Source organism: Hemiscyllium ocellatum, chromosome 4 (assembly GCF_020745735.1).
Source record: "Hemiscyllium ocellatum isolate sHemOce1 chromosome 4, sHemOce1.pat.X.cur, whole genome shotgun sequence".
Lineage (NCBI taxonomy): Eukaryota > Metazoa > Chordata > Chondrichthyes > Orectolobiformes > Hemiscylliidae > Hemiscyllium > Hemiscyllium ocellatum.
Genome location: NC_083404.1, coordinates 47,288,915 through 47,315,768, shown reverse-complemented (window position 1 = coordinate 47,315,768; position 26,854 = coordinate 47,288,915). Strand labels below are relative to the sequence as shown.

General features: G+C 39.3%; 1 protein-coding gene across 1 annotated transcript in view; it reads right to left on the bottom strand.

Moving 5' to 3' along the window:
* Positions 1 to 26,854, bottom strand: part of atp9b (ATPase phospholipid transporting 9B) — a 351,572-nt gene that overhangs the window by 268,443 nt on the left and 56,275 nt on the right. Inside the window, exon 2 of the mRNA XM_060823126.1 lies at positions 26,678 to 26,851. Within this exon, the coding sequence (XP_060679109.1) occupies positions 26,678 to 26,851 (174 nt within the window). The remainder of the gene's footprint in view (positions 1 to 26,677; positions 26,852 to 26,854) is intronic.

The window sequence follows — 26,854 nt, the reverse complement described above, 5'->3', positions numbered from 1 at the left end:
AAATCTAGTAGACAAATCCATTATGGTCAACAAATACTGCTCCCACTTTTTGTTTTAGATTTGGGCCCTTGGCAGTCAATTAAGACTTTTGTAAAAGACTCCTCCAATGCAGGAACAGATATTAAGGGTGATCGTTTTAATCACTGCTAATTACCTGACACATTCTTAATATGGCATGTCTGACAAAATTTAACCACATCTTCCTGTTGTCCAGGTCAATGAAAATGTTTTTTTGTATTTTGACTTGGGTTTTCCTTACACCCAAACCACCTCTTACTGGTAATTCATATGTTACCTGCAACACCACCTTTCTATAACCGACTATAACAAACTTCTGTCTATTTCTCAACCGCCTGAATATATGATGGTCACCACTTCCTCAGCAAGAGGTCATTTTTAAGATAATATTCTGGTATTCACACAGTCTTCTTTTGAAACTTCTTTTTCACACAGCTTTTCCTCTGTTGCAATTCAGCAAATTTCTCTAAACTAAAAATATCCACTTTGTACGTGCTTTTCCTCAGCCATTTGAGAAAATATAGTTTCTGAAATTGAACTTATTTTTATTCTTTGATTATTTTTCTCCTGTTTCACCTTTGGCTTTGTGACCTTGTATTGAGAGTCAGAAAAAAATCCCAGGATATACTTCCTGTAACACTTGCATGATTTTCCACTGGATTTTCAACCATAGTAGGCATCACTCCCACCTGTGATCCACCAAATAATTTATGGAACAGAGAATTTATTTATTATTCCTACCACTTCACCATGTGGCCGACATTATTACAGTGAAAATACCTCGCCCTATAACTTAAACCTTCCAATGTTCCTGTAAATAGTTTCTGAACCCTATCAAAGTTAATATCCTTCCTATGGAAGGACAACCCAGAATTGTTCAGTGTTCTGAAAGTGGCCTCACCAATGTCCTGTACAGCTGCAACATGTCCCAACACCTATATGCAATGTTCTGACCAATGAAGGCAAGTGTGCTAAACGCTTTCTTCACCACCTTGTATACCTGTGACTCCACATTCAAGGAACTTTGCACCTGCATCTCTAGGTATTTAAGATCATTATCTGGCATATCCACAACTCAACCATTACTATCAAGCCATGGGATCAACCCTTGTTCAATGCAAAGTGCAGGACAGCATGAGGCATACTTAAATATGAAGTACCAACCTGTTGAAGCTACTGAACAGGATGATGTGCATGCTAAACAGCATAAACAAGTGATAGAGCTAAGCAATCCCACAACCAATGGATCAGATCTAAGTTCTACCGTTCTGCCACATCCAGTTTTGAATGTTGGCAGACAATTAAATAATTCACTGGATGAAGCTCCAAAAATATCCCAATCCTCAAATGATGGAAGAGCCCAAAACATTAGTACAAAAGATAAAGCTGATGCATTCACAGCAATCTTCAGCCATAGGTGCAGAGTACATGATGCTTCATGGCATCCTCCTCTGGTCCTCAGCATCACAGATACCAGACTTCAGCCAATTCTACTTACTCCATGTGATATCAAGAAACAGTGAGACACTGGATACAATAAAGACACTAGGCCCTGACAATATTCCAGCAATAATAATGAAGACTTGTGCTCCAGAATTTGCCACTCCCACAGCAAACCTGTTCCAGTACAGTTACAATACTGGCATCTATCCAAAATGTGGAAAATTGGCACAAAAGACAAGACAAATCCAGCCAGCCAAATACCGCCCCATCAGTCTACTCTTGACCATAAGTGATGGAAGGTGTCATCAACAGTGTTACCAAACAGCACCTACTCAGCAATAACCCACTAAATGATGCCCAGTTTGGGTTCCACCAGGGTCATTCATCTGCTGACCTCTTTACAGCCTTGGTTCAAACATGCATAAAAGTGCTGAATACCAGAGGTGACATTCGAATGACAGTTCTTGACATTAAGGCATCATTTGACAGCATGTGGCATTGAAGAACCGGAGCAAAACTAGAATCAATGAGTATCAGAGGGCAAATTCTCCACTGGTTGGAGTTATACTTGGCACACAGAAGCATGAATGTAGTTGTTGGAGGTTAGTCATCTCTGCAGGACCTCAGAATCAACCATCTTCAGCTACTTCAATGATCTTCCTCCCATAAGGTCAGAAATGGGGATGTTTGCCAATGACTGCGAAAGGTTCAGCACCATTTGTGATGACTCACACATGGAAGCAATCCATCTTCAAATGCAAGATCTGACAACATCAAGGCTTGAGCTGACGAGAAGCAGGCACAAATACCAGTTAATGACTATCTCCATCTCTACTCACCTGCCCTTGACTTTCAATGGTGTTATCACCATTGAAAACCTATCCACTTCCTGAGAGAGTTACCATCAACCAGCTTCAAAATTGCACTCTCCACATAGAACATGTCCAAAAGAGGTGAGAGGCTAGGAATACTGTGGTGAGTAATACCTCCCGACTCTCCAAAGCCTGTCTATCATCTACAAGTTGGGAGTGTGATGGAACACTCCCCACTTGCCAGAATGGATGTAACTTGAACAACACTTATGAAGCTTGAGACCATCCAAGACAAAGCAACCTGCTTGACTGGTACCATAATCACAAGCATCCACTCCCTCCACCACCGAAGATCATTAGCAGCAGCGTGTACTATTTACAAGATGCAGTGTAAAAATTCAACAAACATGTTTAGACAGTACCGCCCAAAGCCATGACCAGTTCTATCTTGAAGGACAAGGGCAGTAAATACTTGGGAACATCATTACCTTCAAGTTCCCCTACAAACAACTCTCTATGCTAATTTAGAAATATATTGTTATTCCTTCACTATTGCAGGGTTAAAATAGAGTCAGAGTTGTACAGCACGTAAACAGACCCTTCGGTCCAACTCATTTGTGCCATACAGATATCCTAAGTTAACCTAGTCCCATCTGCCAGTATTTGGCCCACATCCCTAAAAACCCTTCCTATTCACATACCTATCCAGATGCCTTTTAAATGTTGCATTGGTACCTGCCTTTAATCACTCTCTCTGGAAATTCATTCCATATGCACACTACCTTCTGCATGAAAAAAGTGCTCCTTAAGGTCCCTTTAAAATTTTTCCCCTCTCACCTTAAACCTATACCCTCTAGTTTTGGAATCCCCTATCCAAGGAAAAAGACTGTCTATTCACCCTATCAATATTCATGATTTTAGAAATCTCAAAGGTCACCTCTTAGCCTCTGACGCTCCAAGGAAAATAGCTCCAGCTTATTTCAGCCTCTCCCTGTTGTTCAAACCTTCTAACCCTGGCAAAATCCTTGAAAGGATTCAGAAAAAATTTCAAGTTTCACAACATCCTTACAATCACAGAGAGACCAGAATTTTAATGCAGTATTCCAAAAGTCCAGGAATTCCCTTCCTCAGGCATTGCACGGCAACCTACAGCACATGGGCTGCAGCAGTTCGAATAGACAGCTCAGCACCACCCTCTCAAGTGCAACTAGGAATGTGCAGCCATCCAGTGACACCCATGCCCCATGAGCAAATTAAAAAAAAAGAGCCAAAGTCTAGTCCGAATAAGGTTTTAAGCAAGATCTTACAAATGGCAGAGAGTGGGAGGCAGAGGGTTCCTGAGGTTAAAGCCTAAGCAGCAAAAAGCACAGGTACAAATTGTGGCACAATTAAAATTATGAAGCAGAAGCAAGAATAAAAAGTGCACATTTATTCTGGAGGGCTGCCAGACATTACAGAAAGAGAGCTGATCACAGCCATGAAGCCTTTAAGTTCCACAAAAGGGACATTTCCTGTTTATTCTTCCCTTTCTCCTGGTAAGATAACAAATGGGCTTTCAACTGCATTTATTTATCTACGTGATAAACTGAATTTTACTCGAAAACTACAGTATTATGAAACATGGTTTAGAATTATTTACAACAGTTCAAGGAATATTTGATCCATTTATTTTACATCACTACTTATGAAATTCCATTTTCCTTACAAATGTTTTGTATCCATTTTAATGCTTATTCCCAGCTATTAACTTTACATACCAAAGTTTTATCACACACTTATTTTGCTATCCTTGTCTGAACTTGCACATCAACCTGTCAATATTTCTAGAATCTATTAAATGGATGCACTGTAATCACAACCTCCATGACAAGTCACGACAGATGTCAAACGAATTAATAAAAATTGGTGGCCTGTAACTCTATTTTTCATAAACTAAAATGGTGCATTTTTTTCTAAATATTTAAATGTCTTTAAAAAGACATTTCCTAGCTTTGGACTCTTGGGGAAGTCAGAAAATATTGAAATTGGACAGGAGGTTGGAGTTGAAGTCAAAGATCAATTGTTATCTTATTGAATAGCACAACAGGCTTCATACTCCAGCTTTATGTTATACATATTCCATTTTCTTTTGTAAGGTAACATTCCTGTATTATCTTGAAAAAGCCAAAGAAATTAGCCGCCAAGGGGCACCAAAACAAAACTAAGGCTACTGCAAAACCCTGTACTTTTAAATTTTTCCTTTGTAAGCAGAGAATAAAGTCATAATTTCTCCACATCAGCCAGTGCCTTAGTATATTAAGTTTAATTGCTCAATGAAACATCATTGAGAACAGTTTTTTGTGGTACTGCAACCCATTACTGTAATGCTCTTTTGATATACCACAACCTTGGATATAGCACAATTTAGACAGGGAAATTGTATGCCACTTATGATACTGACAACTCTTGCTTTTATTTTTAAGTATCAGTAGAAAAAACGAGTGCGCTAATGCACTAAGCATGCAAATTACACCTCAGAGTAATCCTCATTTTAATTACAATAGGCAACATGATAGGGTCTATATCAAGTACTGTACATGAAAATGTCAGCAATATAATCTAAGATAATGTGTATTTATCACAAATCTTCTCTATACAATTGTAAATTTAATAAATCAGAAAGGCTGAACACAAATTGGTAGGGTGCCAGACCCCTAGCCAGAAGGTTGCAAGTTGAGTTTGACAACTTGTCTGTCACACAAATCAACCTCAACATCTTTGGGCAAGCTTCATTTATTTTAAGCTGGACTGGTTTTCGAAGGTACATATAATAACATACGGTATAGTATTTCACGTCAGACTTAAAATTCTATCCAAAATATATTATTTTAATAAAACCTTTCTAGAATCTGCGAAAGGATAATGAATTATATGTTTGCATTCCTCTTCATAATGTGATCCATTAAATTTGTGTTCAATTTTTCTGAACTAAATTTAGGCCATTTCCATTTGGAGTGACCTTGAAAGGTGTACTTACACGAGGTGTGGAGTCTTGGTGTGAAGACTGCTCAGTTTGCACATACATAGCATCCAAACTGCCAAAATAGTCTATACCTAAATTCATACTTGGCTTAGAAAAGGAACTCTTGCTTCAACTCCAACAAAGATTGAAACTACCAGTGCAATGGTAGCTGTCCTACCTCTGAAACAGGAGGCCTGGGTTCAAGTCCCACCTACTCCAGAGGTGTGTAATGACATGCCTGAATAGGCTGATTAGAAAATATCTAAAACAAGTTACTCTTTTCACCAATACTTAAACCGGTCAGGTAGCGGCATAGGTCATTTAATCCCTTGGGTCTGTTCCAACATGCAAAAAGAATAACTCTACCCATCTGCCTGACTCCTCTATGGATCAAACATTGGTGATGCAAATGCATCGAGTGTCAATTTGTTTTGGACAGCTCCAGACAATTTGAAATCAGGTACCACCAAAAAGAATTCTTGCATTATTTCAGCGAAGGCTTGGAGGGCCAAAGGGCCTGTTCCTGTGCTGTAATCTTCTTTGTTCTTTTGTTGCTCTTTGCTCAATGAAATATCATAAATTGGCCAAAACGCAAATGAAAACTCAATGTACAAGAGATATTAGTTACAGATCAAGATTCTTTATTGAAGTTTGAATTTACTGACATGATTTGGAGGAGCCAGTGTTGGACTGGGGTGTACAAAGTTAAAAATCACAACACCAGATTACAGTCCAACAGGTTTATTTAGAAGCACTAGCTTTCGAAGCACTGCTTCTTCGTCAGGCAGTTGCCTGATGAAGCAGCAGCACTTTAAAAGCTAGTGCTTCCAAATAAACCTTTTGGACTATAACCTGGTGTTGTGAGATTTTTAACTGAATTCTCTGTGTAACTAATAATTGACCACTGAAGATTCCACTAGTTATTCAATGCATGATAGAAAATAACTTGACCTATTAGATAAATGTAGCCTAATGAAATGCTTTAAGTCATCAAGATTTGCAGCACAGACTTTCAGCCCATCTAGTCTGCCCAGTCACTGACAACCTATCTATTCTAATCCCATTTTGCAGCATCTGGACCACAGTCATGTATGTCTTGGCATCGCAAGTGCATATCTAAATATTTCTTAAACACAGTGGGTTTCTGCCTCTAGCATCCTTTCAGGGAATTCCAGGTCCTGGGTGAATTCTGTTTCCTCCTTACAACCCCTCTAAAACTCTTGCCCTTTCTTTATTGATCCCTCCAACAATGCAACACATTTCTTCCCATCCATCTTCTTTGTGGGCATTTATCATGTTCTCACTCCAACTCAATAATGGATGATAGAGAGGACATTTTATCATACAGAATAATTTAAAATGTAAGAGTCACTATTTAAAATCAAGAGTCAGCCATTTAAATTTAAGTGAAATATTTTGAGATATTTCATCAATCTTTGGTATTCTCTTCCTGAAAAGATCATGGAAGCACAGCCTTTCAATATTTCTTTAGGGCAAATATAGATAGATTCTTGCTAAGTAAGAGTAAAAGGCTTTCAGGGATTTAAGGTCACAGTCAAATCAGTGACGATCTTACTGAATGGCGGAGCAGGCCTGAGGGACAGAAGAACGGGGCATAGTTCTTTCAGCTTTTGTGGCCATGCCTTGTTCCAAATCTTGGAATTGCCCATCTCTTCCTGCTTTTCATACAAGATTTCTCTCTAATTTTTGTTGTTCTCATTCTGAAAGTACCACTGAATAGAATTATTACCAGGATATCAGATTTACAGCCTTCAATAAAAGCAATAGAATTTTAGTATATTCGCTGGAATAGTTAATTCAGTAGACCTTTATGTGGGTTTCCTCCGGGTGCTCCGGTTTCCTCCCACAGTCCAAAGATGTGCGGGTCAGGTGAATTGGCCAAGCTAAATTGCCCGTAGTGTTAGGTAAGGGGTATGGGTGGGTTGCGCTTCGGCGGGTCGGTGTGCACTTGTTGGGCCGAAGGGCCTGTTTCCACACTGTAAGTCTAATCTAAAGGTTCACTAAACAGAAAGCATCGCTGTTACACCTGCATCATGTACTTGAGACATTTTCCACATTCACATTGCCACTGCAGTTTTCTACCAGCAATGTAGTCAGAATTAACTTCAGAATCTAATTATTTTGTTAACACATGCCTTCTAGCAGCATCAACATATATTACTCATAATATGTAAACTGACAGTAACCATTGAAATTCCCTTTATTTTCAAACCTTGCTACTGACAACAGCCCCAGAGTTACAATATGTACAAGACAAAAGTACCTCTGGATAAATACAATGCCAGTTCTAAGGCTAGCTCTCCTGTGATACTGGTTTTTCCGGTATCATAGGTGGTACAGGTCAATGCATTTAAAGATATAGTATTTCTGTTTTTGAAGATGCCACAAGCCACAGAAATTTTCCTATTAATTCCTTATCCAATTCTTGTCCTAATGGAACAGTTTTACCATGCGATGAATAAACTAACAGCTTCCAAATAGACTGAAGGCTTCATTTGCTCTATTAACTGAAGTGCTACAGTCGGAATCTTCATAGGATTTACAAGTTTAGACTTCGAGAACAACTCGAGAGTTAAACCATGATGAATCCGTAGGCAAATGTTCTCAAAGACAGAATGACCTGTAAGAGAGCTGTGCATCAGAGTAGTATTTTCAACAGCTAGAATTTGAGACCCAGTTGAACTGGATGGCCTTTTCCAGGCCATTCAGTTAAACATCTAACTTGGAGCAGTATAACTTAAGCAGTCTAAGTACGACAATTACACAAATCTAAGATTTAAAATTACAGTACATCTGAAGTTAAAGCATTTTGAGCATTGCGAAGGTATAGTTCAAATACAAAATGAAATGACGACCGAACAGAATTATTGGCTCCTGCAGATTATTTAGGAGAAAGTGAGGACTGAAGATACTGGAGATCAGAGTCAAAAAGAAAAGCACAGCCAGTCAGGCAGCATCAGAGGAGCAGGAGAGTTGACGTTGAGCATAAGCTCTTTACCATTTTTGATGAAGAGCTTATGTTCAAAACGTCAACTCTCCTGTTCCTCGGATGCTGCCTGAGTGGCTGTGCTTTTGCAGCGCCACACTTTTTGACTGCTGCAGATTATTTGTTAACCTGATTCAATTCACAGGAGTACAGATAAATTACTCAATAAATATATACAATTTGTAAATGCAAATTAAAAGTTCTTTACAGCCAAACTGACAAAAATACCACCTCAAGTTTCTGTGCCAACAACTAACATTTGTATAGTGACTTAATATAGTTAATAAAGAAATAAAATCTCAGTTGACAGATGACATATTAGAGCAGAGGAGAATCAAAATATGCATGCTTCTGTGCCACCAATAATAAATATGCCAAGGGGTATCAAAATCTGATACCAAATCACAATGTGAGATAATAGGACAGATGACAAAAATCTTGGTCAAGGGTTTCACACAGGTCATCTTAAAGAGGTGGTGGTTTTTACTTTATGGGAGGTCCCCTGGAGAGAGGACGGGTTGGGCATGGGTGATGAGAAGGGAGAGGAAAAGGGCAATTTCAGGTGAGAAAACAGAAGACAGCTGAAGGAAGGGAAAAGGATGTTTGAATTGAAGCAGCATACAGTCCTTGGGAGTAATAAATTTGGAAAAGCATCAAGTAATGATGCAAGATCAGTTGCTAAAGCACAATTATTATTGCAGAATTGTGAGTGCAATGGAAGTATGAAGTGTGAATTCAGCAGTGATGCTAAAACTATTTTTTTCTATCAACATTTTATACTTCAGATCAGTATTCTTTGATTCCTACACAACAAAAAGTACAGAATAATTGCCTGAGGGCACACAAATCACCTCATTGACCAGATTAATCCATGCATTTGATCTGTTCCTTCACTTCATATGGAAATAGCAGTCAATGGTACTATTTCCATATGGACAAAGTGTTTTTGATAACTAGGTAGATGAAAATCTCATGACAGAGAAATCAATCCATCTTGTAGCCCCAAGAGTATAAATCTATATGTACGAAGTATTGCTAATTTCACAAGCTTTAATAGAATTCTAGCTGAGTTAGAGAAAAAACACTGACTGTGCATAATACCATATAAATCGAAAAACAATGAATTGTTGTTGATGTTGCTGCTGCGTGCAATGAAGGACTATTTCAGAATACATAACTGTTGAAAACAGAACAAAAGAATATTGAAAGTTCTTTTAAGGTTCAGAGACAAACAGATTAAATAAAGTCTCAAGTTGACTAAATCGTGTTGGTAAATTTGCCCTCACGTACAAGTACGTCAATAATATTCCCATTGATCTATAAATTGGTAAACAGAAGAGTTAGCTAAAGAATATATTCTCCAATCACATGCAATCTACAAGTGAATAAAAAGGCTTTTTTTTTTAAAAACTATGGGCATCTACAGATTCAGCTGAAGGCCTGCAGGACAGAACCAATAATATAGGCGAAGAATAAATAGATTAATTTATTAAAGTATTTCCATAAATACATATAATCATACATCAATGCAATGAGGTCTAAATTGTATATTTTATTTCCAAAAATCAGCACTCACTCCTTTTTCTACTGTTAAAAGCAAACACCTGAAAAATCAGACTAAATGAGCAAGACAAATTTTCTATCCCAAACGTCTGGTATGCCTGAAGTTGGAGACATATGGCAGAACAAGGCTTTTCATCAATCTCAAAAGGATCATACCACCGTCACTTTTCTTTGTAAGCTCACATAAGTAAAATGAATATTGATAAACTACATAGCGGATGAGCATTAGGAGATCTTCAAAAAGATGATGCATCTTGAACTAACCTATTGAAAATTATAAATATTTCTATGGGTGTCAAATTTTAAAGATTACACGCATTTAAAATCATAGGAAAGTATGGGAAGGCAGAAAAGAAAGCAACTTTATCAAGAAAATTCTCGATTGGGATAAATGCTTTCTTGATGTAATGCCAAAATGAAAGAATTTTTAAGCACTAGAGAAAATGCAAAAGCTGAAATTCCAAACTAAACACACTGAATGGTTGCCCCAATCTTCACTAAATTAAACTTGGATTGGTAGTGTGATTGGTAAAAATACCTGTCATCTGTATTTCGATATAATCGGTTTGAAAATTAATAAGCCAAAAAAGCACAATTCTGCCAAATGGTCACATGACTGTGATTAATTGCTGTTTTTAAACTTTATACAAGATTACTATCGAGGTTTGAAAAATTAATGTTTTTATTGGCATGTCCTATACAGTTTCTTGTGTGCCAACATTTGATTAATGCATAATTTGAATTAAAAAGGTTGCTTTTACTACTGAAAGGCCATTTAGTATAAAACAGCTTCAAGCAATTTGGAAGGTTGAATAAATTTTTTGACAGAAAATAAACTGGAATATTTGACAAACTTTTGGTTTTTATTGACAGCAATGGAAACTGACATCTTAAATATGAATGATGCAAGTGAGACTGAAGTAGAGTATGTCAGTACCACAATTCTGATCCTACGAGAAACACTGATTTAGCTGTCCAATGGAGACTAGAGCTAAAGCAGAGGACTAGTCTGTCCCAAAAAAAAGCACCATCTGTAGCAGAATCTCTAAATCAGGTGATACAATGAACAGATTAACCTTCAATGCTTGTCTCTTGATTTCCCATGATGAACTAATGAACTGGCTATAACCCAAGTTCATGTGAAAATTGAAATTGCTGCAAATGATCAAATAGCCTACCTGTTTTACAATCTTCGAAAAATGTAGGTGCATTGCCCAATTAGAACATGCTTTGTACATTTGCAGTTTCCTAGATCGGATTGAAAGTTCTTTTTTTTTATATAAATCCCATACTTTGCCTGAAAAGGAAAATATCTATTTGGTTCATCACTAATTACTTTAGATCTATTATCCCGCCATAGTGAAACAAATTAACAGGTTATTCAAGGATTCACAACTGAGGAAATCAGGACTTTCACAGTCAAGTTCCATTTTGAATCTAATTATAAGATCTATTATCACAAAATGTTGAAAGAAAGCTGATCCTTGCAGAATTTTAGATATCTTGACAAAATTGATGGAAAAGCATTTTCTAGAATTCTGATCTGAACAATTTTAACAGATAATGCACTGTCAGACTGTTTTATGCAGTTTTCTTAAACTAGTTTTATCTCAGTCTTTCCCACGTACAAGCCAGTCTTCAGCCAAGCAGCAACTCTTCATGTTAAATACTGTGAAATGCACAGGTAGCACCAGACAGACTTCTGACCATTGAAGGAAGCTCATTTGAACCCAAGTTTGACTTTACAACTGTGTGCATAACCTATGACTGGCAAGGCAAACTAGATAGTAATTAGATAGTAAAAGAATGAAACAAACTTTCCCTTTCCTAATGCATAACACGAAAACCAAATACTGTGCAGCAGTCCTGGACTCAGGAAATAAAAAGATCTTCCATGCTACAGTTACTCACTGGGCAAACCAAAATCTGACAGCCCAAGTAGATTTATTTTAATACCATCTGTATTACTTCAAAAGGAGAAAATATTTTCAAATGGAAGTAGAACTTGGCACATATTATTAGAGGGGTTAATAGACTCTCAGATCATATTTAATATTGTGAAAATGCCTCCAAAATTGTGCACTGGCTCTACGAGGAATAATTTGGAACAGATACCCAAATTTATGAAATATGCAAATCTCATTTCCTCTATGTTTAATAGTACCATGACAACTATTTCACCAATAAATGTAGCATATCTTATAAAAAGAAACTCAATTATACAATTTTATTTTGAAGCATGACAAAGAATTAGTCTGTGTATTAACCTATGTACTTAATTAGTATGTCAATGTACCTCAAGAAAGCAATAGGACATGGATTAATCACTACACGTTTTCAAGGGGTAGTTCACAATTAAACAGAACTGGATGTTAGAGAGGAGGCAAGGCAAAACACTTCCTATGGCAAATTTAAGTGATAAATCAATGCAGTGTTTACATGTCTCCAAGCTGTCTTATAAAGCAGTTTGGCAGGAAACACAGAGGTGATTCTTTCTCTGCAAAATTTGTAACCAGCAAAAGGACATGATTTGGAGAAGCTTAAAGTGGTGGTGTGCGGTAAAAAAAAATGAAGTATTACACTGGTTCAGCTGCTCAGACATTAGGTTTTTGAGAGACTGCAAGAAGATTTATTACAATGGCTTGAGGGATGAGGGATTTTAGCTATAATGTTAGGTTTGACAAGCTGTCTTCTTAGCGGAGCAAAGGAGATTGGGAGAAATTTAATAAAGATCAACAAGAAGTTTTGATAAGACAGACAAGGAAGAGACGAAGAAAGACACCACATGATTTCAAAAGCAAATTGGACAGGTTCTTAAAGGAAATAAATTTACAAGGTTAAAGGAGTTAGGAGCAGAGAATTGGAACTAACTGGATTACTCAAGAGCTAACATGAACATGATGGGCCCAAAGGTCTCTTTCTGTGCCATAATAACACCGATTACTTTTTGTAGGTGTGTGTAAATTCATAAGTTGTTTTATGAAGATTCAAAGTTACATTTTCAAAAGATATTGAAGAAAACAAAGTTCTAAACTAACATAGCAAGTGACCAAACACAGCTCCAGGACAGATGAAAGTAAACAAACGTCTACACACTTGATTACTTGTTAGCGAAAATGAACCTATTACCAAATATTATAACTTTCTTTCCAGGAAAGCAAAAAAGACAACACTGCATTTAACCTAGTCAGTACTGTAGCTTTCTACTTGATAGAAATTGATAGCTTTGGAGTTGGAGAAAATATAAAAATATTTACTACTGGACTATTTATTTGCACAGTCAAGTACACTTAAGCCACTGCTCAAGCACTATCTTACAGTTCACAATAATAAATCCAAACATTTACTATTTAAAAGAAATAACTAACATTAGCTTCCTTCTGCCATCTGACACAGTTCAAATGCTGTGAACGCATTTAGTACTGCAGCAGATGGGAGTTGATCAGGAATTCTCCACTTTAAGGGAGACACAGTCTGACTTGGATGCAGAAATACAAAAGCAATAAAAGGCATTTCAATACAATGCATTCAAGAAGAAAGTGATTATTTTCAAGGTTATGGACTGATTCAAAATAAATCAAGCTTAAAAATATATAGAAGTGCAAAGCTGGAACTGAAAATTAAAAACAAAATTCTATGAATTGACAGGATATTGCCAAATCTGGACAGAAAATTCATATTTTGTTGATACACCAAAACAATATAGCGTTTTCCACTCCACAGGAAACCCATAGAGGAGAATGGGCAAACTCCACACAGACAGTCACCCAAGGCTGGAATCGAACCTGGGACCCTGGCACTGAGCCACCGCGCTGCCTGGATGCTCTGGTTTCCTCCCACAGTCCAAAGATGTGCAGGTCAGGTGAACTGGCTATGCTAAATTGCCTGCAGTGTTAGGTGCATTCGTCAGAGGGAACTGGGTCTGGTGGGTTACTCTTCGGAGGGTCAGTGTGGACTGGTTGGGCCGAAGGGCCTGTTTCCACACTTAGAGAATCTAATCAAAAACCTGCACCACGCTGAAAATATGCAACTTACATTCCCCTTATATAGGCTCAATATGTTCTAGCAAGTCTACATTTCGTGGGAACCCAAGGTCTTGATATCACGATCCATCCCTCACTTCTCCCATCAGCCAACAAAAAAATAAGTACATAGTAGTTATCCATAAAAATAAGATAGATATGCTGCAATGTCAACTTTTAGCTTCAAGTAACAGAGCAGCAAATGCAAATATTTAACAAGCACAGGAATCTCAAGTGAGATGCAAGCAAGAGTCCAGATGGAGGTGGCTTTTAAAAAAAACAGGTAGAATTATTTCTAACAGAAAAAAAAAGTTTTCTCAAAGTCCAATGATATTTCAATAATGTTCCCAATGGCAATGAACACCTTTGATGAGAAAATAATGGTGCCACAAAATTTTGAATTGAGTACATTAAATTATTTAACCACCCAAATTGCTATTCTGTAATCTGATCCAAATAAAAACTCAAGAGACCGTCTTGAACTTCAATGTAATTGTTCAGTTATTGGATCACACAATAAAGCAGACAATTTAAACATTGTTATAAATGATTCGTAATTACTGTGACAAGATCACATCATTTATCAGGTTTTAGATTCTCGTTACTTCCTCACAATTTATGACAGTCACTAGGAACTTGCCCAGAGATCAAATGATCAGCACAGAATCAATACAGAAGGAGACATTACATACGACAAACCTCATTGTTGATTTCCTCAAAACATTCAAAGATAAAAGCGTGTCCACCGATATTGTTTGCACAGGTGTGCACATAATCATATAAGAAACTAGTCAAAATGAGCATGATGTAAAGAGGAGACAACCTTGCCATATAGATCAATAATGGAGTGGTTGGAGGCAAGAGAACAATGGAGCAGGGAATGGGGGAGAAAAGGGTAAGCAGGGGAAGGCAACGGTGACAGTTGAGAGAGAAATGAAAGATTTTTTTTCTCCTGAAAGCATTTTCTGAAGTTCCTTCAGGATATCACTGGGCTTCAGTTTTTCATCATTTACTGTAGTCTAATACCTTGGATAGGAAGCCAGGATAATGTTGCATTTTCAAGTTGAAATGAGGAACTGTTTAAAAAAAAACCAATAATGTTCAAAATAGGGAATTATTCAGCAAGTTTTGAGAAGATTTGTAGCTCGGGTTGAGGCTCTGGATGTAGGTTTGCTCACTGAGCTGGAAGGTTCATTTCCAGACGTTTAGTCACCCTACTAGGTAACATCTTCAGTGGGCCTCAGGCAAAGCATTGCCGAAATTCCCGCTTTTTATTTACGTTTGGGTTGGCAATGTCATTTCCTGATATGATGTTATTTCCTGTGGTGAAGTCACTTCTTGTTTCTTTTCTCAGGGGGTGGTAAATGGGGTCCAACTCGATGTGTTTGTTGATGTTTGTTAAAGTTCCAACTGGAACTCAGGCTTCGCCTGAGGCCCACTGAAGATGTTACTAGTAGGGTGACTAAACGTCTGGAAATGAACCTTCCAGCTCAGCGAGCAAACCTACATCCAGGGAATTATTCAGTTTGCCACTGTGTAAATAAATTGAATACTTTCTTAATGGCAAGAGAAAATAAAACAGATTTTTCAGTTTATAGTGTCAAATTCCAGCTGAGTTTGGCTAGTCTTGGGGCACAAACCTCAAATGAATGATTGACCCGGGATGGAGTGCATTGCAGATTCACTAAAATATACCAGGCCTCAAGAATTAACATAAATCATAAACTTAATACATGAGCAATTTAATATCTAATAGTCTGAAATAAAACCAAAAAAAAACCAGAAAATACTCATTACGTCTAAGATGAAAAGCAAAGTTGGTTTAAGGTTGGATGGTCCTTTGTCAAAACTTGGAATGCTTAAGGATGTATAGGTTAAGCAATCCTTGCTTCATTACTATCTATTTTTGCCTTACACATAATCACTTTTGCCATTTAGTCTCTCCTGCCTTCCATCCCCCACAAACCTTCCAATTTGTACTTTCCTCCACTCCCTACCTACTTTGCCATATCTGAAACTGTTCCATGAAACATTCCCAGAGAAGACATCAACCTGAAAAGTTAACTCGATTCCTCATTCCACAGAAATTACCAGACCTCATCACTTGAGGCATTTTCCATTTTGATTTTTGGACTTGAATAGTTTTGTCTCGAATTTTTAAAAAGTCAAATAGTGATCTTATCAAGCTAATCAAATGAGAGATTGATCAAAGTAGAAAGATAAACTATTTTTTATGGATGAAGGAGACATAGTCCTAAAATAAGGCCATTTCAGCAAACTCAAGTGTTTTCTTCAACGAAGGACACCGCAAATCCAGAACCAACTTCTTTAGGTCCATGTTTGCTTGAAATTTTAAATTTAAGATTGATAGATTTGTTAAATCAAGGATATCAAGGCAAGACATGGATGTGAACATTAGATACAGATTAATCATGATCCCGACTGAATGGTAGAACAAGTGAGATAACTGAATGGCCTACTCTACTATACCTGTGCAGAGTCCAAACATTGGAAAACACATGTTGTCTGATAATATCTTAAGACTAGCCTGCAATTTCAAACTCGTGTGGACTCCAGTCGTGCTACAAATGTACTCAAAGCCCTAAGCCAACAAGATATCATAAGTACCACTGCAATTCATCCACAGTTACTTTATGAACTTAAAATGTTAGTTTATTTTAAAGTTGGGAGAATAATGTTGACAAATTTCAAACTGGCCAACAAGTATGCAAAAAAAGTATAAACTAGTTATTCTAATAAATCATACATACATAACAGAATAAGCTGAATAAATATTTGTTTTCTTATTCTGAAATTCTTAAACGCTCTGTACAACCTTTACTCAATCAAGTAAAGAACAACTCAAAAGAGCACTAAGACCTCTGCACCTTCAGACTGTTAAAAGTGGTCATGATAAGGCAGTGTGAATCAATTAAATTAACAGCAAGCATCTCCTTTTGCATGTCTTTAAGTGCAAAATCTGCCAAAATTTTAACATTAAGTTCCTTAACCAACTCAATGCACAGCAAGTACTCAATCCACAATGCCATGATCAGTTTTGAGTGGAGGCAAAATTTTAGCACATGCACCATCACTTGATCGGGATTTTTGAAATCACAACCAGACAAAACTAAATTAATGATAATCAGAGTCAAATGACAGTTTTTTTACAATTATAAAAATCTCCAGATTTACACTATGATTTGAACAAAGAGTACTGGTGAGAAGGACCAAGAAAGATTCTGGGAGAAGTCTGTTCAGTCACCAGGACTGAGGTGCTGATCACGAACATGGGCCTGGCTGCTCAGGAACCAGGTTTGCAGACTGAGTGGAGACAAATAAAGTACTTACTTTTTGTAGTCACTTCAGAATTGTTGCAGTAGGCTGCTAGGAGTACAGAGCAGAAATGAGAAACCTGAGTTTTGTGACTAGTGGGTAAGGTTAAATACTCTCACAATGGTGTGCCTGGAGCTGCAGATGGATTTACTACGGAGCATCCGTGAGGCGAGAATGTCGTGGACAACAACATGTTTAGCAAGCTGGTCAGACCCACCATAAGGGCGACACAGAGAGAGAACAGTTGAGTGACCAGGAAGACGAGTAAGCATTTGCAAACGATGCAGTAGTTCCCCGTGGTCATTCTCCTTTCAAATAGGTACACTATTTTAAAAACTGTCTGAGGCTGGTGGGAGAAGGGCCTCTCAGGGAAAGCAGACTGGCACTGTTTTACAGCAGCAAGGGTTGATGGCGAGCAGCAGTCATAGAAGACTCTAGTTAGGGGCACAGAGAGGTGCTTTTGTGGCTGCAAGATTCCAGGATGGTGCGTTGCCTCCCCAATGCCCAGGGTCAAGGATGTCTCTGAGCAGGCACAAGATTTCCTGAAGAGGGAGGGTGAGGAGCCAGAAGTATAGCCCATTTTGGTACTAACCACACAAGCAAAGAGACGAAGTACTGCAAACTTAGTTCACAGAGTTAGATAGGAAATTGAAAATCAGGACCTCCCGGGTTGTAAACTCAATATTATTTCCTGCGCCAAGCAGGAGTGAGGCTAAGTATAGGAATGTCATAGTTAAGTACAGGGGGCGGCACAGTGGTTAGCACTACCGCCTCACAGCACCAGAGACCCAGGTTAAATTCCCACCTCAGGCAACTGTGTGGAGTTTGCACATTCTCCCAGTGTCTGTGTGGGTTTCCTCCGGGTGCTCCAGTTTCCTCCCACAGTCCAAAAATGTACAGGTTAGGGGAATTGGCCATGCAAAATTGCCCACAGTGTTAGGTGAAGGGGGAACTGTAGGGGATGAATGGGTCTGGGTGGGTTGCTCTTCGGAGGGTCGGTGTGGACTGGTTGGGCCGAAGGGCCTGTTTCCACACTGTAAGTAATCTAATCTAACCTAAGTACGTGCTTAAAGAGCGATGGAGGAGGGAGGGCTGCAGGTATGTGAATCATTGGGATATCTTCTGAGCAGGTGGGACCTATACAAAGACAGGTTGCACCTAAATAGGAAGGGCACCAATATCCTGGCAGGGAGGTTTGCTAGTGCCACTTAGGAGGGTTTAAATTAATGTGACACAGGCAAACAAACCAGAGCATTAGGTCAACAAGACCAAGAGGTCAGAGGTTAAGTTTAAGAACGGACAGGGAGAGATTACTGAACGCTGCAGGATTGGTGGTCTGAGGTGTATGTGTTTTAATGTCAGGAGTATGACAGTTAGGGTAGAACTTGGAGCTTGGACTAATACATGTAACTACGTTGTTGGAGCTATCACAGTGACTTGGTTGAGAGAAGGACAAGACTGGCAGCTGAATGTTCAGGGATTAAGACATTTCAGACAAGATAGAGGGGAACATAGAGAGGTGGGTGAGTTCTGTTATCGATAAGGGAATGTCACAGCTGTTCGAAGGAGAACATCTTGGAGTGCTCATCTAGTGAGACAATATAAGTAGAGCTCAGGAATAGGAAGGGTGCAATCACTGATGGGATTGCACTGCAGGCCTCCCAACAGTCAGTGGGTGATAGAAGAACAGGTATGTGGACAGATGATAGAAAACAACAGGGCTGTTGTGGTGTGTGATTTCAATGCCCCCTATGTTGACTGGGACTTGCTTAGTATCAGGGTCTTGGATGGGGTAGGGGGAAAGGGTGGGGAATTTGTTACTTGTGTCCAGGATGTTTTTTTTAAACAAAATGTAAATAGTCCCAATGAGGGAAGGGGCCAAGCTAGATACCCGGATATTGAGGAATGAATCTGGCTAGGGGATTGAAGTTCAGTGAGGGAGCATTTCTTTATGTTTTAAGTTACTTACAGATAAGGATAACAGTAGTCCTCAGAGCAACGTAATAAATTGAGGGGAAGAATAACCACAACATTAGCAGGAGTTGGGAAATGTAAATTGGGGGTGGATGTTTAAAGGTGAACACACATCTGGTGTTTGCAAATATTTTAAAAGGCCAATTGACTAGAGTTCAGGACCAACACGTTCTTGTGAAAATAAATGATAACAATGGCATGATTCAGGAACCTTGGATGACAAGAGAAATTGAGAGCTTAGTCAGAAAGATGAAGGCATAAAGTAAAGGAAACTGAAGACAGACAGAGCCCTTGAAGAATACAGAGACAGCTAGAAAGAACTCTAATAACGAATCAGGAGAAAGAAAAGGGGCCATGAAATGACTGGCAAACAGGATTACAGAAGATCCCAAAGTATTTTATTTATAAGCAGCAAGGGGTAGCTAGGGAAAAGATAGGTCCACTCATGGACAAAAGGAAGGAATTTTTGCATGGAACGTGAGGAAACGGGTGAGGTTCTTAATGCCTACTTTGCATCAGTACTTCCAAAGGATAAGGACAAATTGAATGGTAAGTCTCAGAGAGGTATATTGATATTCTAGGGCAGGTCAATATAAAAAAAAGTGATGTTGTGGCTTTGAAAAGCATTAAAAGTAGACCAGTCCCCAGAACCTGATGAGATTTATCCCAGAAGAATGCTGAGGAAGGCAGATGAGGAAATTGCTGGAGTCTTGTACAAAATCATTGCATCCTGTTTACTCACAAGAAAAATCCCAGAGGACTAGAGAATAGCCAAAATTCATTCTTTCAGAAGGGTAAGAAGGTTAATCCAAGAAATGACAGGTCAGTCAGCCTTACATCAGTGATAGGGAAATTACTGGAGAAGATTCTTAGGGATAGGATTTACTCACATTCAAAAAAATGGACTTATTAGCAGTATGGCATTGTTTGGGGAAGGTCATGGGTCACGATCTTGATTGGATGTTTTGAGAAAGTCACAAAGATGATGAGTGAAGGCAGGATGATAGATGTTGTCTATATGGACTTTGGTAAGGTCTTTGACAAAGTCTCTCATGGCAGACTAACAAAAGGTGAAGACACATGAGAGCCACGATGAGCTGGCAAAGTAGATACAAAATTAACTTAGGTCATAAAAGACAGTGGTGGTGAACGAATGTTTGTTAGATTGGAAATCCGTGACCAATGGTGCTCTACACGGATCTCTGCTGTTTGTAATATATCACATATACACACACACACACACACAGTTACATTATTGGAGAAGAATGAAGGTCATAAGTTTGCAACAACAAAAACTGGGGCAGCCACGGACAGTGAGGAGCATTGCTGGAGGATATATCAGAATAATGGATAGGCTAGAGACTTGGATGGAGTGTGGCGCCACAGAAAATGGGGGTGATACTAAATGAGTATTTTGCATCAGTATTTACTGTGGAAAAGGATATGGAAGATATAGACTGTAGGGAAATAGATGGTGACATATTGCAAAATGTCCAGATTACAGAGGAGGAAGTGCTGGATGTCTTGAAACACATGAAAGTGGATGAATCCCCAGGACCTGATCAGGTGTATCCTAGAACTCTGTGGGAAGCTAGAGAAGTGACTGCTGGGCCTCTTGCTGAGATATTTGTATCACCAATAGTCACAGGTGAGGTGCCAGAAGACTGGAGGTTGGGTAACGTGGTGCCACTGTTTAAGAAGGGTGATAAAGACAAGCCAGGAAACTATAGACCAGTGAGTGTGACATTGGTGGTGGGCAAGTTGTTGGAGGGAATCCTGAGGGATAGGATGTACATGTGTTTGGAAAGACAAGGACTGATTAGGGATAGTCAACATGGCTTTGTGCGTGGGAAATCATTTCTCACAAACTTGACTGAGTTTTTTTGAAGAAGTAACAAAGAAGATTGATGAGGGCAGAGCAGTAGATGTGATCCATATGGACTTTAGTAAGGTGTTCGACCAAGTTCCCCATGGGAGACTGATTAGCAAGGTTTGATCTCATGGAATACAGGGAGAACTAGCCATTTGGATACAGAACTGGCTCAAAAGGGAGAAGACAGAGGGTGGTGGTGGTGGAGGAGGGTTGTTTTTCACACTGGAGGCCTGTGACCAGTGGAGTGCCATAAGGATCAGTGCTGGGTCCTCTACTTTTTGTCATTTACATAAATGATTTGGATGCGAGCATAGGAGGTACAGTTAGTACTTTTGCAGATGACACTAAAATTGGATGAGCAGTGGACAGCAAAGAGGGTTACCGCAGATTACAACAGGATCTGGACCAGATGGGCCAATGGGCAGATGGAGTTTAATTCAGATAAATGAGAGGTGCTGCATTTTGGAAAAGCAAATCTTAGCAGGACTTATACACTTCATGGTAAGGTCCTAGAGAGTGTTGCTGAACACAAAGACCTTGGAGTGCCGGTTCATAGCTCCTTGAAAGTTGAGGCACAGGTAGATAGGATAGTGAAGGCGGTGTTTGGTATGCTTTCCTTTATTGCTCAGAGTATTGAGTAAAGGAGTTGGGAGGTCATGTTGCAGCTGTACAGGACGTTGGTTAGGCCACTGTTGGAATATTGCGTGCAATTCTGGTCTCTTTCCTATTGGAAAGATGTTGTGAAACTTGCAAGGTTTCAGAAAAGATTTACAAGGATGTTGCCAGGGTTGGAGGATTTGAGCTATGGGGAGACAGTGAACAGACTGGGCCGGTTTTCCCTGGAGCATCGGAGGCTGAGGGGTGACCTTATAGAGGTTTATAAAATTATGAGGGGCATGGATAGGGTAAACAGGCAAAGTCTTTTGCTGGGGTTGGGGAGTCCAGAACTAGAGGGCATAGGTTTAGGGTGAGAGGGGAAAGATATAAAAGAGACCTACAGGGCAACATTTGCACAGAGGGTGGTACATGTATGGAATGAGCTGGCAGAGGAAGTGGTGGAGGCTGGTACAACTGCAACATTTAAGAGGCATTTGGATGGGTATATGAATAGGAACGGTTTGGAGGGATATGGGCCGGGTGCTGGCAGGTGGGACTAGATTGGGTTGGGATAGCTGGTCGGCATGGACGAGTTGGACCGAAGGCTCTGTTTCCATGCTGTACATCTCTATGACTCACTCAGCTATCTGTAAGAATAATACGGTGGTTATGGTAGGGGATTTTAACTTTCCAAACATCAACAGGAACTGCCAAAGTGTTAAAGGTTTAGATGGAGAGGAATTTCTTAAGTGTGTATAAGACAATTTTCTGATTCAGTATGTGGATGTACCTACTAGAGCAGGTGCAAAGCTTGACCTACTCTTGGGAAATAAGGCAGGGCAAGTGACTGAGGTGTCAGTGGGGAGCACTTTGGGGCCAGCTACCATAATTCTATTCGTTTTAAAATAGTGATGAAAAAGGATAGACCAGATCTAAAAAGTTGAAGTTCTAAATTGGAGAAAGGCTAATTTTAATGATATTAGGCAAGAACTTTCAAAAGTTGATTGGAGGCAGATGTTCGCAGATAAAGGGACAGCTGGAAAATGGGAAGCCTTCAGAAATGAGATAGCAAGAATCCAGAGAAAGTATATTCCTGTCAGGGTGAAAGTGAAGACTGATAGGTATAGGGAATGCTGGATGACTAAAGACATTGAGGGTTTGGTTAAGAAAAAGAAGGAAGCAAAGGTCAGGTACAGACAGGATAGATCAAGTGAATCCTTAGAAGAGTATAAAGAAAGTAGGAGTATACTTAAGAGGGAAATCAGGAGGGCAAAACAGGGATATGAGATAGCTTTGGCAAATAGAATTAAGGAGAATCCAAAGATTTTTACAAATATATTAAGGACAGAAGGGTAACTAGGGAGAGAATAGGGCCCCTCCAAGATCAGCAAGGTGGCCTTTGTGTGGAGCCACAAAAAATGGGAGAGATACTAAATGAATATTTTGCATCAGTAAAGGATATGGAAGATATAGTTTGTAGGGAAATAGATGGTGACATCTTGCAAAATGTCCAAATTACAGAGGAGGAAGTGCTGGATGTCTTGAAACGGTTGAAGGTGGGTAAATCCCCAGGACCCTATCATGTGTACCCTAGAACTCTGTGGGAAGCTAGAGAAGTGACTGCTGAGCCTCTTGCTGAGGCATTTGTATCATCGATAGTCACAAGTGAAGTGCCGAAAGACTGGAGGTTGGCAAACGTGGCCCCACTGTTTAAGATGGGTGCTAAGGACAAGCCAGGGAACTATAGACCAGTGAGCCTGACCTTGGTGGTGGGCAAGTTGTTGGAGGGAATCCTGAGGGACAGGATGTACATGTATTTGGAAAGGCAAGGACTGATTAGGGATAGTCAACATGGCTTTGTGCGTGGGAAATCATGTCTCACAAACTTGATTGAGTTTTTTGATGAAGTAACAAAGATGATTCATGAGGGCAAAACAGTTGATGTGATCTATATGGACTTCAGTAAGGCGTTCAACAAGGTTCCCCATGGGAGACTGATTAGCAAGATTAGATCTCCTGGAATACAGGGAGAACTAGTTTTTTTGGATATAGAACTGGCTCAAAGGTAGAAGACAGAGGGTGGTGGTAGAGGGTTGTTTTTCAGACTGGAGGCCTGTGACCAGTGGAGTGCCACAGGGATCAGTGGTGGGTCCTCTACTTTTTGTCATTGACATAAATGATTTGGATGTGAGCATAAGAGGTACAATTAGTAAGTTTACAGATGACACCAAAATTGGAGGTGTAGTGGATAGCGAAGAGGGTTACCTCAGATTACAACAGGATCTGGACCAGATGGGCCAATGGGCTGAGAAGTGGCAGATGGAGTTTAATTCAGATAAATGCAAGGTGCTGCATTTTGAGAAAGCAAATCTTAGCATGACTTATACACTTAATGGTAAGGTCCTAGGGAATGTTGCTGAACAAAGAGATCTTGGAGTGCAGGTTTACAGCTCCTTGAAAGTGGAGTCGCAGGTAGATAGGATAATGAAGGAGGCGTTTGGTATGCTTTCCTTTATCGATCAGAGTATTGAGTACAGAAGTTGGGAGCTGAAAATGTGTTGCTGGTTAAAGCACAGCAGGTCAGGCAGCATCTCAGGAATAGGGAATACGACGTTTCGAGCATAAGCCCTTCATCCTTCCTGATGAAGGGCTTATGCTCGAAACGTCGAATTCTCTATTCCTGAGATGCTGCCTGACCTGCTGTGCTTTAACCAGCAACACATTTTCAGCTGTGATCTCCAGCATCTGCAGACCTCATTTTTTACAGAAGTTGGGAGGTCATGTTGTGGCTGTACAGGACATTGCTTAGTATACGGTTGGAATATTGTGTGCAATTCTGGTCTCCTTCCTATCGGAAAGATGCTGTGAAACTTGAAAGGGCTCAGAAAAGGTTTACAAGGATGTTGCCAGGGTTGGAGAATTTGAGCTACAGGTAGAGGCTGAACAGGCTGGGGCTGTTTTCCCTGGAGTGTCGGAGGCTGAGGGCTGACCTTATAGAGGTTTACAAATTTATGAGCGGCATGGATAGGATAAATAGACTAAGTCTTTTCCCTGGGGTCAGAGTGTCCAGAACTAGAGGGCATAGGTTTAGGGTGATAGGGGAAGATATAAATGAGACCTAAGGGGCAACTTTTCACACAGAGGGTGGTAAGTGTATGGAATGAGCTGCCAGAGGATGTGGCAGAGGCTGGTACAATAGCAACACTTAAGAGGCATTTGGATGGGTATATGAATAGGAAGAATTTGGAAGGATGTGGGTCAGGTGCTGGCAGGTGCAACTTGTTTGGGTTGGGATATCTGGTCGGCATGGACAGGTTGGACTGAAGGGTCTGTTTCCATGCTGTACATCTCTATGACTCTATGATGCAGAAGGGATATATACAGTAAGTCAACAGAACTCTTTGTCGCATCGACATACAGAGGAATCTAGGTTTATACATCCAGAGTTCCCAAAAAGTAGCAATACAAGTGGATAAGGTGGTCATGCTTGCTTTCATTGGTGAGGACAAAGAGTGGATGAAGAAAAATTGGCAACTCATGTTGCAATTGTAAATGACTTTAGTTATTCCACATTTGGAATATTGTGTCCAGTTCTGGTCGTCACACTACCAGAGGGAACGTAATGGCTTTGGAGAGGGTACAGAAACAGTTTACTTGGATGTTTTCTAGTTTGGAGAAAATTATCTGAGAAGAGATTGGACAAACTTAGTTTGTTCTCACTTGAGCACTGAAAGATGAGGGACGACCTGATAGAATTGTACAGAATTATCATAGGCATGGATAGAACGGATGGTCAGCCCATGGTAAAAATGTCAATTACTGGGGAACATAGATTTAAGGTTAAAGGGAGAACGTTTAAAGGAAATGAAAGAGGCAAGTGTTTTGCTTTTAAAAACAGAATGTTGCACATGCTTGTAATGCACTGCCAGAGGTGGTGGAGGCAGCAGATACAACAATATTTCAGAGGCATCTTGACAGATATATGAATAGTCATGAAATAAAAGCATATGGACAGCCCAGAGACAAAAGGTTTTTAAGTTTAAAAAGGCATCATGTATCAATGCAGTCTTGGTGAGTCAAAGGGCCTGTTCCTGTGCTGTACCGTGCTTTGATTTTTCTACTTTTTCCAAAAAAAAATACACAAGCATTAAACATGTTACAACAAATAATGCAGTGAAATGTTTACGAAGCAAATAGTATAAAACTCAAGAGATCTTTAACATAGATGTTTGACTTTCAAGTCAAAGTTAAAACATTCAGAATGCCAAAAGTTTAATATGAAAACGATTGCACTAATCCAAGAGTATCAAGTTTGAAGTCTCCAAGTCATATGCACTGTCATTCACTTTTTCTTTAAATGAATTTCGACCCTCCTAATATGCCTTCCTTGTTTTCGGCTCAGAGGGATTACAGTCAGTATCCATTCCTTTTTTCTGATCATCAGTCTTGACAAGAAATTATGACACAAACATTCTTAAGCCCAATCAGTCTGATATGGTATTTATCCTCCTTACAAGCAGGAGTCATACTTCCCATATCCCCACCCTTTTTCAAATATTCTTGTTTTTCTTCATCCACTTGTCCAATAGATTTTTTAAAATACTATTAACTTATTTGGACTTATTATGACACATACACAGGGCAGGTGGGACTTGCTAGCCCAGAGGTACTGAGCCCTTAAACTACTAAAGCAGAATTTAACAATCATTAATTCCAACCACAATCACATGCATTTACTCTGCTCCAAGTCCAAACTTCAACATTTTAACATATGTGTTCCATCATTCTAATCCAGGACAGATGATCGGTCATAACATGTTCAAAGTACCCCTAACAGCATAGATAAAAAGTAAAAGGGTTCTAGGGACTGGAAAGATCCGCTTGTGATTATTTTACAGCATCATAGTGATACATCAATGTGCTACACAAAAAAAAATGACAACCAAAACACAGTATTTTCAAGTTAAATCAATGAAACCACATCTCATGGCATTACTGACTTGCACTGCAGATTTTAATAAATAACTTTACCTTGTACAAAGTAATTTCCATCCACCGAATACAAACCAGCCTAGTCCTCGTTTCTTCTGATTAATTCTCGCTCTTGGTAATGTGTGATAGTCACTCTCATCATTTTCAAAGCCTTCTTCTGACATCATCAATGGCATCTCATCTAAACTTGATGACTCATCTTCTACTTGATATCTG